The sequence below is a fragment of the Onychostoma macrolepis genome, chromosome 19 (genome assembly GCF_012432095.1).
Source record: "Onychostoma macrolepis isolate SWU-2019 chromosome 19, ASM1243209v1, whole genome shotgun sequence".
Classification (NCBI taxonomy): domain Eukaryota; kingdom Metazoa; phylum Chordata; class Actinopteri; order Cypriniformes; family Cyprinidae; genus Onychostoma; species Onychostoma macrolepis.
Window position 1 is genome coordinate 17756279 of NC_081173.1, and position 14049 is coordinate 17770327.

The following is a 14049-nucleotide window of genomic DNA, read 5'->3' on the forward strand; positions in this document are numbered from 1 at the left end:
ATTAAATGGATGCCACCTTATTGGGACAAAAGCCCTCTCTACACCTACCCTAACCCTACCCGATACTTTGTTCAACTTTTTGATTATTTCCTTCATTTTTATTAAAAAATAAATGCTTTTCTGATGTGATTTGAAATTTAAAAAGCGAGAAAAAAAGTTCGCCAAAAGGCAGATTCGAACCCCTGTCGATCGTGTCAAAAGAAATGTATTGCAAACTTTACCATCTGCACCACTGAATCTGACAACTAGTAACCGTCTTTTGCATATTTGACTATCCCAATCATACATTTGTGGGTGGAGTTAATGTAAATAGCCTCTGCCAGCAACATAGCTATTTGCACTTAAATAGACACTCCGATTTTTTTTATTTTTTATATTCCCAACAATTAAACAGTTGCCCACATAAAAAAAAAAAAAAAAACAGGGGGTGCTACAGCACCCTCAGCACCCCCACTTCCCGCGCCCCTGGGTGTGACTGACTTTAGCCCACTTGTCCCACTAATTTGGGAGAGGTGAACTGTCCCCCGCGGCCGCACCCCCCTCCCCTTTCCACTTCTCACACAGCTTCTGTGCTCGGTACCTTCTCAACAAGCAGGGGCGCCAATTTGCCAATTCCCCGCACAGTTATATGATAGATAATATGATAGATAATAGAAAATCGCTTAGCGGCGAAGATGATTTTTTTTTTTTTCCAAGTGCTTGTGCCGCCCCCCACGTGTCATGAAAAAATGCCGCCCCGGGCGGCTGCCCCGTTCGCCCATGCCTAAAACCGCCACTGACTGGTATAAACTAGTATCAGTCGATATCAGTCAACTGATATAAACTAGTTTAAATCCAGACAAAACAGCGCTGACAAACAGCAGAAAAACACTGTGTGCAGAAGGCTTTTCAATCTACAAATCGCCATCGTTTACCAGGGATTTACTGTAGTAACATTAACTGCACCATGGTATTGTGGCAGAAATGTGTGGTATTTATGTCAAATTTATTATATTAATGTAGACGTGTATTAAAGGAGTAATGGAATGTAATTACACTATATTTGTGATTAAGCTATAAGTTATCGTTTGTGCATTTATAATAAATGTATTTAGACTACTGTTTTAAATATAAATAGGCTACATAAACATATAGTTGGATTTTTACCACAGTATTGAGGTGCTATATGTGTGGTTTTAACTCTGGTTATCATGATGTAAATGTATGCTGCTATGGAAGAACAAGGGTTAATTTGAATAAAACTCAAACAGTCAGAAAAATAAAATTTCACCATATAAAAAAGGAGGTTTTTGCAATTTTTTACAGATGTTACTGATTTTGAAAATGAACATAAATTTACATCTGCATCCTAACTCAAACTACTACTGTCAACTCAATGTCAAATGTGTCAATGTCAATGTCATTTTTAAGAGATAAATATTAAAATGTATATTATTATTGCATATATATATATATATATATATATATATATTACCATATGTGTACGTGGAGGGGGGCATGAAAAAGGTTGGGAATCACTGCTCTATACAATTATGCTGTAGTGAATTTGCAGACAAAGGGAAAAAAATGACTTCTGCATTTTTTGCAACTTTTGCACTTTCACACACAAATAACTTTTAAGCCTATGAAGCTCAACACCGATTTAGACAAAATTAATATTTAAGATTTATTTCTTCATATTGTGGCATGTTACACATGCAATTCAAATTTAGGTTTTCAAATTCTCAAAGATGGATTTCATAGTTGATTTGACATAGTTGATTTTGTTGGAAGATGACATACTTAACCCATTATGTAGGCATAAATCATGTTTTTTTCCCATTGGCAGCCATTAAAAAGTAGCTGTGTTCTGCCAAAAAAAAAGATCTTTGCAATTAACATTCAAAAGTTTCAAAAGAAGCAAAAATGGCAGCATACTCCCTTTATTCACTCATGGCCCACAGGAGAAGGTTTGCTGGAAGTATCTTCTTTTTTGTGATCAGCCAAAATAGCATAAAGCAAAATTCACCACAAAGTCATACATGACCTCGGCAACATTGTCACTTGATGGATATGTCAATCCCAGCTGTCATGGGCGGAGTTTATTCATTTACAGACTGCTACTGCAATTAAGACTGTGTCAAAGGGGGAAATGAGATCGCTCCACCCTACAGGGATTTCAGCAGCTTCTAACTCCTGCACTCAAAGCGTCAAATTGTGATAAAAGGTGTCAATCAAGTGGTTGCATAGCAACACAAATGTGACTGAAGCCAACAAGTGTGACATTTAAGCAGGGGGTAAACAGGAATGTTTAATTGTGAAATTCTAATCAGTCATGTTGTGTGCAGAACAATGCTCACACTGAGCTTATGAGACGGATCTGATGGATTATTTGAATAATATTAAGAGAACATGTTTTAAAACACGATGATATCTTTGGCCTGTTGATTTTGGCTTATCTTTGCAGCCCACATTTCATTATTGATCTAATTCCACAAGAAAAACCTCGAGTAAATGCTTAAATCAATGAAAAAGACAGAACACTCATTACAAAAGGAATTAGCCTTTTTAATCTTACATTGCATTGAAAATTTACATAATAGTTTCATACATTTTACAAATAATTTCTTCATAAAAATATATTTCTTTACAAAACTTTTTTTATATTCTTTTTTACCCTCTTTTTATATCTCTTTTGAATGCATTAACATGGGAGGAGTACCCAGCTGTACTGCAAATATTCATCTGTTTGATCGAAAAGTGTCCTTTTTTTATCATAAATGTGTGTTTTCTTTTATTGCAGTCAGTTATAGCAAAAGCTGTTGTTGGCAAATAAGTTCAGACTGGCGAAGGTACTTAAAATGTCTCGGACGGGCAGTGGCGTTGGATAAAATTGTATTTCTGAGCCACACATTTCAAGGGGCGGGGAGAAATTAAAATCCATAAACTATATGGCAGAAGGTGAGGAATGAGTAGAGGAAGTGAGGAAGCAGCAGACCTGGGTCACATGGTTTTTGGTAGGCACTGTGTAAAAATCTGCCATGTATTTAAACAAAATCCTAGAGATAAATAATAAATTCAAATAAATCAGTAATGTCAATGATGTGCAAGACTGCAAATCCCTATGGCTGAGTGCAAAAATGAATGCAAAAAATATCACAGGTTGGTTTGTTGGATTTTGGAACTCCAGGACATTGATGTCAGCATAGCCTCCTGAAGACTGCAGCGTTCACTCCTGCCGATGCACAACAGCGTACCTGGACTGTAATATCACATTCATTCTACTGACACATAATCATTTTCAATATCCTTTCATATGACCTGTTTAGGAAAATGTGGTGGTGAGTACTTTAGAAGGCACTGGAATGAATCTCACAGCTTGCAGGCCTGGAAACACATGACCAACAGTGTCTGACCCTGCGTTCTTCAGAATTTCATCTCCTATCAAACATATAGTGTGATATGTCTAGTTTCTTTGTAGTAACTTCATTTAGGTTGACCAAACCCACTTTAGATATTTTTTAAGGTCAAATAATCAATGTTTGCTAATGATTTGGATGAACGTGTTTAGTGTAAAACACAACAAGGTCAGACATAACCGGAAAGGTGTTTGACGGGCCATATGTACACGATAGATATGATCATATTGTTGCCACCATATATCAATATACCTTAAGAAACATGCATTTGTCTGTTACCGTATGTAATCTGAGGTTTATATAAAAGTATACTGTATAAATGTCAAGTGCATTTCATTTTATACAAATTTTTTTATACAATAACAGTAATAATAAGAATGGCAAGTTGTTATAATGACCAAATTATCATATCAAATTTGTTTACCAAATACAAATGGAGCTCAATGACACTTCCACACCGAAACACCAATTAAAAATAAATAGAAAAGAAAAACTAATCTGCAGGCTTCAGGTCAAAATGCTGACATTTGTCCGACGGCCCATTCTGAAGATGGGTGCTTATCAACAGACACACATACTGAATATCAAAGATCTATAACAATTATTAAAAAAAAAATCCTCAGGAGGTAACGACACACCACTTTTCCACACATTTTCTCTCATTTTACCCAAACACATCACATAATGCCTCGATGTCCAATCACAGAGATGACTGGCGACATCAGGAACCGAAGCTAAAGGAATGACTGTGAATGAGCTGTAAATAAAACACTGCGTACAGTACAAAACCGTCAGAGAAATAACATATCGGTCGATGTGAATCTCCTCATAAACTCTTGTTAGATTCGTTCTCTTTTGGCCTCTCCCATGTGGTAATATATAGCACAAAAATATAGGTGGTGAATGCTCCTCATATATATGCAAGTAGATTTACAGATCCCTTTCCCCTAAAAAAATACCCAGTCAACTGTGAAGAAGCACTCACGGAGTGTGAATAAGGTAGCAGAAGAATCTCTTCATGCTTTCCGTCATGAAGAAGCTTTTCAGAGTGAGTCTTCAAAAAAAAAATCCCCCATGACAATGTGTTTCATATTTCATACATGTCCTCTGCGGACGCACATGGTCAAAATGGTTCCTGAAGAGTGTGCTTTATATATCAGAGGAAGGGCAACAGCGTTTGTGCTAGACATCCTCTGCGAGTCTCAGACAAATCCGTCCATGACTGTAATGCGATTGTTTCCACCTCCATTTAAAAAAACAAAGCAAAAACCCTTAAATAAAAAACTCCACAGATGTTCTCGTGTCAGGCGGACCTAATTATACCATTGTGCAGACTGTGTTCAGATTGGGGTCAAATCGGACAGCTTTGCCTTCCGAGGACTTTGTGTTGGTGTTGTACATGGGGTTCTCGAAGGCGGCCTGCCCGTTGTTGTTCTCGTGAACCGAACAGCCTGTGTACTGGGTTTTTGGAGTAGTCCTGTCAGAGCGAAACACACACAAGACACAACATCAAAACGTCATTAGAATAAAATCTGCAGCAGCTTTGAGAGTACGAGCGGCAGCGGGTACGTGGAATCACGCAGGGAAGAAAGCTAGCATCTAATTATGATCGCATTCAATAACCTGCAAACCAGCTAATTCTGTCTCTAAAGACGGTATCTGTCACTGTTTATTTCTTTACATCCTGCAACAAATGATGATGATTTTGTCAGAGACTAATTTCTAAATTCATTCTGATCTGTTTAGAATAACAACTCCGCAAACAAACTTTGACAGACGGCAAGACTCACCGCTGCTTGTAGAGATAAAATCCGAAGCCTGCAAATATCAGGGCGAAAAAAGGCACAAGGATTGCTATGGCCACAGAGCTACTGTTTGTACCATGTGGTGGATTTGACGAATTATTACTTTCTGACATATTCAAACCTGCAAGAGATCGAGAAACACATTCATTTTCATTTTAGCATGTATTCGCGTCTATTTAATTAACCTTTTGTGTCAAAAAATGCATTGATGAAACAGGGTGAGATAAAATATTTTACAATGACACAATACATGCAAAAAATATCAAGATGGGCTCCCATACCTAGCCTTTGCAGGCCAAACTGGCCGTAGTCTTTACCCTGTATAAAGCCTTGAAAGACATATGTGGACCCATCTGGTTCAGGAGACACCTGACGGGAAACAATCAAACACATCAACTGCCTTGCAGACCAATAGGAATATATTATCCACTTATAATCGCTACTGCTCACACAGATCGCCAAAATAACACTGAAGATAAATTAACAAAGAAATTGTCAACATGCTGGAATGTCTTATTAGCAGTTTACATTCACATTAGCAATGGTGGACAGTACTAAAATATACTTTAGTAAATTAATTAATTTTATTCAAATGAACAAAATATTTTATGTTACTACATTCTAAAGCATAATATTTGACATCACTACTGTATATTTCAGGGAAAAACAAAACAAAACATGCCATTCCTTGTTATTCTGAAGTGAAGAAATCAACACCCGATGTCAGAAGCAGAGAGTCATTTTTGATTAATAAATAAATCATTCTTTTGAGTCGACTGAACTGGTTCACAAATCATATTTAATGATTCTTTAATTCAACTGATATGATTGCAGTTGTTCGTTTACAGAAGTAGAAATCAGTGTTATTTTAGTTTTGAGATACTATTATTTTTTTTATTAATATATTAAACCAGTTTTTATTTTGATATTTTCTGTTTTTATTTTAATTTGAGTAAGTAGTTTAATTTTAGAAATGTGTATTTTTGTCATTGTTCTTTTTTTATGTATGTCTATATAGTGTATATTATTTTAAATTCAGTTATAGTTATGAGAAATGTTGCTTTGATAACTAGCAAAATAAAAAAATAAAAAAAATAAAAAATTGTTTTATTTCTGTTAACATTTATGGTAATACTTTAGATTAGAGAACACTATTCACTATTAACCCGTTGCTTATTAGCATGCATATAACTAGCATACTGGCTGTTTATTAGAACTTATGAAGCACATATTAATGCCTTTTTCTGTAGAATCATATTCTAGGTCCCTTATATCTGCCCATTTACACCTGAACATAACCACTACAACAGCTATCTTTCTTACTATCAGTAGTGTTTATTGAGGAAAACCCTGAATTAATAGTCAATATGCATTCCCTAATCTAAAGTGTTACCACATTCATTTTAGTTTCATGGTTTTAAATTTAGTCTCAGTTTAGTTTACAACAATAACCCTGGTAGAAATGTAAAAGCAGTGTACTTATACTTTTACTGGAGCAATATTTCATCAAGATATCTGTATTTTAACTCAAATACAGGATGCTTGTACATCATCCATCATTGCATTTTAGTATATCACACTATATTCCTCTGTGCAAAATAACCTAAAAAGATAACACGTGCACATACAAATCCATCCAGGGTCCACTGGTCTTCTTTGATCTTGCTGAGTGTGGTGGATGAGGACGCTTTCACATGATACACCAGCAGCATCAGACGTGCTTCCTGGCTCTTATAGACACCTACGACAGAGAACAGAGAGCACACAGCTGTCTCCATGTTCTGCGTACATGTGTTTCATCCTCTTATTGCTCTCTTCTCGTCTCGGTCACTCTCTCTAACTGCTGAACAGAATTGCACGCACACACACTCTCTAGTCTGACCACAAAATAAAAGTATTGACAAGCCCCGCATTACCTAAGACACAGCTCTTTGTCTACAAGCACTCCTCCTGACCTAACTGCCCACTTTCTAAACTACAAACGAGAAGCTAATTGAGAACAAGCAAACATGGCTAATGGCACTCCAGCATTTTGGGCGAACAGACACATTTCATTGCCCTCCAACTGGTTGATGACTAATCAGTTGATGGTTCGCTGTTATGATCATATTACCATTCCAACAAGTCCATTTTTCACTTGAGTGACTGGTGGTTTATTCACCTTTATTCACCAGTGATTATTCCTGATGGCTGGCCAATAGGAGTGTCTAAGATTAATTAGATGATGTAAAGCATATGTCAGCTTTATAAAGACTCAGTGAGTCTAATACAGTCAGTCTAATGATCTAACTCGTTAACGGTCTAGTTTAATTTTACTCTGATGGGCTGAATCAGATTCTGTGATGGTAAGAACACATGTTTGTAAGCCTGTATTATAACGTGTTCTGTCAGTTTAACAGCAAACCAACCTGAAAGCAGTAGTTCCATGTTGCTGCTTGTTAATGTGACGTTAACTCTACCCGTGGTTGTATTAAAGCTTGTGATACTCAAAGTCATTGGTTGTTTTCTTCCTTTGTAGTTATATGAGCCCTTCCAGATGTAGTTAGGGGCAAATACATCATCAGGAACTGTAAACAAATAAACAAAGGAAAGACACGTTCAATATTATTCATAATATAATTAAAATAGTATTTTTCAATATTAGTCATTTCAATCCATGAAACATCATATTATAAAACATATAACGCTCACATATACACATCTGAATATTTTCCGTATATATTAAATTCCTGATATTTCTCTTATGATATACATTAACATGCAAATAAAGTCTTTCTTAGACACCTAATCACTACTATATTTATCTTCTATTGCCAAAACAGAGTACAGTATATAGTGTATATATATATATATATATATATATATATATATATATATATATATATATATATATATTTCTGTATACAGAACTATATTTTGTTATATCTATTTTATTAAAACTAGTTGATGTTTTAAATTGGATATTTCTAAATAAATAAATACATTAATAAATATTTATATGTTATACCTATATTTATATATTAATATACAGTAATATAGCCTCTCATATCTTACTACTTAAGCAAGGCAAATGATTAAGTCAAGCTTAGCCATAATTCAGCGTATAATTCAACAAAGTATTCAGTTATTCAGTTAAGATATTTATAATAGAGCCAGATAAGAAATAATGTGTTGGCCGGAGTTTTCAGATAACACGCTCTGAGTCTTCTCAAAGGCAGTCAATTTTCCTGTAATCTACCGTTTCAGAACCCAGTAGCTCCAAGGGTTCTCCGTGTCTTACTGATCCTAGGATCCATCAGTTTCTAGAAACACATTGGATATCCGGTTTGTCCTTTCTGTCACGGACTCAGTGACTCAGAGGAGTCATATTTGCTGTAGGTGTTCCCGCTTGGAGGAGCTTCATCATTGCATGCTTAAAGCTTTGCAGGACACCAGCTTGTCTCCTACTTAATCCTGCTCTCTAAGTATATAAATGTAAGATACGCAATATGCTCTACGAAAGTCTGGCAAAGTTCAGTAGGATTATCTTGTGATTCCAGTCGAGTTTCTTGTGGCTGCCAGACTACTTTACTGTCAAACTAACTGGAACTCGTTTTCTCCTCATTAGTCCCCTCCTCCTGGGGCTGTGGTCTGGAATACATCACGGATAGTGACTGTTTAAAGGTACCATTGCACTCTGTGGCCAGATAAAGGAGATGTTCAGCCAAAATTATGCATCCTAAATGAGGTGCACTTAACACTCATAAGTGGTCTTTCAAATGAAACCCTGTTTCGTAATAACAGTGCACCCACCATTTAGCTTTGGACTCGGTGTCCCTGGGACAGGTTTAATAGGCTTTTCGGAGAGTTTGGAGCCCGCTGGGAAAGAAAGAGCAAAAATGAATAAGGCATTTATTTTAAAAAAGATTGACAGATCAAATTGGCATCACTTTTATCATTTCATGCGTACAGTAACATCCCCAGGCAATAGTGTGCCTCCTTTCTTCCCTTTCACAAAGAAAAATCAGGTGACTGCAGACAGCAGGGGGGGTCACATGGTCAACATATCAAGCAGCAGCTGAACATTCAAAAGGAGGCTGTTTAGGACAAGCGCAGAAAAATGAGGGAGAAATACAGCCCCATCACAGTTTGGAGAAGCTCCGTGTCGACCGCTCGGGATTTTTTTTTTATAGACAATCACATCTGTTTATGTGCAGTAATTACTGGAAAGCCTGAAGTGTACAGCTGTGTGTGCGCACGGCGGCGTGTGCTGGCTGCTGTGGCAGCGCTCGGAGCTGCAGGATGAAGATGAGGAAGATAAAATCACAGCACTGCAGCATGCTGGCCACACGCTAGCGCTCCGGCACCCCACCTGAGCACACGCTCACTTGGGCTGGAAGTGCAAAGTCACAGTTATCAGAAAGGAGAAATGTTGTCTGGTTTAGCAAAATGTGTCATAATAGAGAATAGAGAGAAATCAATTACGTTTAATTCTAAAATTTAAAAGTAAATAGGGAAAAGGCTATGAAATCAGGGATATCATGCACCTTATTTTTTGAGGGGGGCTCTTGGTGGTGACTTGGTCTATGTGAAATAAAGCATGACTGAAAAAAACCCACTGAATATATTCTAAACAATTCAGTATGTTTAGGGGTGGGCGATATACTGGTAGACCCGATTAACTAGTAGAGATCTACACAAACGTATTTGTAAAAATGCCCATCTTTGCAAGTATCCTCATAAGCACAGTTATTTAGGTCTTAAGTGAAAGCAAATAGCTGAGAAAGAAAACACCTAACAGTCTATTGGATCCAGGCAGCTTCAAAATGAAGAAGAAAATTTTATATATATATATATATATATATATATATATATATATATTATATTAGTGCTGTCAAAATTAGCGTGTTAACGCAGGCGATTAATTTTTTCAGTTTAATGCGTTAAAATTATTTAATGCTGTTAATGTTAGGGGTGGGAGCCTAGGGTTGGCCATCCCACTCATAACTGCTGTTTCTGTCTGTTTTTTCTTGACAAGAAGTGCATTTATTCAGTCGCAGAACGTCTTTACGAGCGCATCAATCCGGATACGTTTCAGACGCGCGCTACAGCTTCACTTCAGTGCCAGGCGCGAATCAAACAAGCACGGAAACCGGCGCGCGCTGTAGCCTGTATCAATTCATATGAAAGCATGAAATAAACTATACGTGCATGCAATGTCGTGGTCAGTTAAGGCATGAAGTTACCAAAAAGGCGATTAAAGCTGCCTTAAAACTGTGCGTGCATGTAATGTGTTATATGAGTTACATTAAGAACATGTCTCTGAAATGGTTTTCAAAACTGTCCTGGAGCAGCCCAGCACTGTCTCCCTCATCTCAACTGTCTCACACACTCGATTCAACTCGTCAGTTCATTAGTAGAGACTGAAATGGGTCTGAAAAGGTGATGAGAGTTGAGAGAAAATACGATGCGTTTCAGATCCACGTCACGTTCAGCAGCGACATCTCAAAGTAATTGCAGCCAAAACAACCTAATAACCAGCTGCTGTGATGTCTGTTCATCAAGAATAAAAGAAAAAAGAGGAAATCAATAACTTTTATATAGCTGTAAGTATTATCTGTAATTAGTTTAGAATTTAGTGTTTGATAACTTGATTCAATTTCTGTATATTTCTGCTGAGGGGCACAGCTAGCCTAGCTAAATATAACATTTATTATAATGGGTTTATGTGAAGATTGTTTTAAGTTCACTTAAAATTGTTGAAATCGCGTGTTCAATTTGTTTTCAGGATTCTTTGAATAGTAAGTTTTCAAAAGATTTACTTTTATATTAATAAAAATATAATAAAAGTATTAATAAAAAAAAAATTAATCTTACTGACCCCTAACTTTTCAATGGTATATTAATAGACCAAGCGAAATTGCAATCGAACAGCTAATCAAAAGTCGTAAAGTAAAAAAAAAATCTGAGAGGACACGATTGAATGTTTCTGATGGGAATATTCTGTATGCATGATATATGTTAAAAGTGCTGGCAGAGAATGTGAAATGATACCTCGACACACAGGCATCTTCCCAGTCCAGGTTCCATCAGACTTGCAGACCCGGTGCTCAGAGCCACCAGACAAAAAGAAGCCAGTCTGGCAAGTGTAGATGAGCGTGTAACCATAGGAGGGTAGATCCATACCCATGACATCCACATGAGGAGGACTCTCTGGCTGTTTACAACTGTGGGCTACAAAGGGAACAAAAGTAATTTAAAAAGAGAAACAAAAGAAATGAAAGCACTATCTAGCAAACAGTCTCGCTCCCCATATAATCAGACTTCAAACTTCAGTGGGCAAAATCAAAATGAAGTTTGAACTTTAAAGACAACATGGCGTGTTTCTTTAGAGAGGACCTATGCTCTCTCCCTCAGTAGCTGACACTGCCTTGTTCCTGTGCCTACAAAAGCTGGCTGAGAACCTTGAGTGTGGCAGACGTTGATGCATGCTGGCAGACGGCACTTAAAGGGAGCGCACCTTTACCTGTCACAGCAGCAGATCAAACGCAAGCCAATGCTCACTCAGTCATTCCAACAGCTCCACCATCACTACGACTTTGATCAAAAGTAGCCGGATTGAGGTTTTGGCTCGGTGCACTGGACCTAGTTCTTTTATCCAAGACTTTGATAAGGGTTTCTATCCATGATCACTACATCAACAGTACAGCCACAAAAGAAAAGAATGTAACCAGGCAAAGAAACTATTACGGTTACATTGCTGCGTAATATGGGAGCGCAGGGATTATTGCAATAAATTCTGCTCATTTATTGAGAAAATGTAAATCAAAATGCGCTTTGAACATCTTTGACATTAAATTCATATTGTTATTCATACTCTTTCCTAATATTGAGAGAGATATAAAGGAGAGATCAGAGTTTAAAATTATTTATGATTTGATGTATTGTGAAAAAATATTGAGCAACTGAGCAAAATATTTTTTTCCCCAAATTGTCCAAAACCCAATATGATCACAATTATCCCTTCTTTTCGCATGTCTTTTTGCATGTTAAAACCTCCCTTTGCTATAAATTATATGATACAGTCCACTTGAAGTAAATAAATATATTCTCTGGACAGAGCAAGGCACAAGAAAAAAAGAGAAAAGAAGCATTATTTCTTTGGAGACGAATCTAGTGGAACGCTAATGGAAAGGACAGCCAGCCATTATCCAATTCTGTGTAAAATAAAAGATGGGAATGAGAAAGATGATTTAGCACTCAGCCTGACTCTGTGAGTAGCCAACTGCTCTGTGTAAACAAAATTACAGTGCGTAATTACGGAATGATCTCGATTATTCTTGGGGAAAAAAATGGTGTGATTAGGTGCGAGCACACAAAAGCTGTTTTATCACAGATTTACAATTAAGCGAGGGGAAGCGCTGTGTCTTCCTAGCCATCTCCTTCTTTAATTTCCTAATTTTTGCAAAACAATGACAGAACTTTGGGGCAGTGGCATGATGCAAAATGTAATTAGCTTTTGAAATGCTTCAACTGAATGGCAATCTGTCTTGTGAAATTGGAGGCCAGCTGTTTTCTTATACTTCAGCCTGCTTTAACGCTGTTGATTTTGGAGCTTCTGTTGGTAAATGGACATAATCCAATCACAAGCCTCGTAGCCCACCATGATAACCCACCAGACCTGAGTGAATCATCTTCATCCATTTGCGATTTAAATACACTGAGGTGATGTCAGGGGCATTTTACATTAGAAAGACTTACAGGGAACGGATTTGAAATTGAACTCAACTGACATATATGAAAATACAAGCACTTGTATGTATATCAAATGCAGATAAAAAAAAGAGCAACCTGTCGGAATTGTAACTAAAGAAACTAAGCATTTTATTTTTATCCAAGTAATTAAAATAGATTATTTTAGGAGTTAGTCTGCTTTAACCCTCTAAGAGCATGGACGGACCTTTATCACTATGAGATCAGCGATTTATCAATTGATGAACCAGGGGAGTGTAGTCAGGGTATCACAACTCACATTTATCACCCAGATAATTCAGAAGCAATTCAACTCAAGTGGCCGTTGTGTGAGAAACATTAATCTTCCCCCTTGCAGATAATGAGACATTTTCTAAGTGATTCTCTTTTAGTATGGTTGAGTATGTGCATCATCTGTTCAAATGAACCTCAGAGAAGCAATACGTTGGTCAGATCATTACAGTAGTCTCAGAGTCACCCAAAGGTCTGTTTCACACCGCTAGTTTTAGCTGTGAGTAATATTCACAGTGCAACCCACATGGTGTCTTCACACTGCTGTGTAAACTAACTGCAGCTTGATACAGAAAATAAAATGATTTCTGAGTTACTATGTGGAGTATTTCCTTTAATAACAATCATAAAGTATAAAATGGTTATCAGGAGTGTGCCACTGAGAATTATGACATCATTTGATGGTAGTGAAATCTAATTTATATGAGGAGAGAGATCACATTTACATCCAAATGGCAGTCAATCTAAGAGAAACTATTGCTATAAACATCTATATTCAGTCAGACCAAAAAAAAAGTAGCTTCTATCAAGCCCAGATATCTTTTCCCAAACAATAGATGAGTGGTTTACGCTAGTACTTTATGTTGCATCATAAAAGCCTATATTGCAAAAGACCATTCATAAATACGTTTCTAGTGCATTTTCCACCATATTTTCTGATGTTAATATAAGAACAGAAATAAACTGGGAACCACTGCTTTAGATTTAGTTGCATGTGACGGATGTTGTGAAATTAACAATCATTATGAATATAAACTATTAGCAGAGCGAAAACACAAAACTGGTCATACAGTGTCTCAAATGCAAGTTAATTGATGTTAATC

The 14049-nt window shown here is 36.8% G+C and overlaps 1 protein-coding gene across 1 annotated transcript in view; it reads right to left on the bottom strand.

The window, feature by feature from the left end:
* Positions 1 to 2551: 2551 nt before the first annotated feature.
* Positions 2552 to 14049, bottom strand: part of csmd3b (CUB and Sushi multiple domains 3b) — a 420302-nt gene continuing 408804 nt past the window's right edge. Inside the window, 7 exon segments of the mRNA XM_058753321.1 lie at positions 2552 to 4875; positions 5189 to 5324; positions 5485 to 5572; positions 6832 to 6944; positions 7612 to 7770; positions 8996 to 9061; positions 11237 to 11416. Coding sequence (XP_058609304.1) covers positions 4716 to 4875; positions 5189 to 5324; positions 5485 to 5572; positions 6832 to 6944; positions 7612 to 7770; positions 8996 to 9061; positions 11237 to 11416 — 902 coding nt within the window. The 3' untranslated portion in view covers positions 2552 to 4715.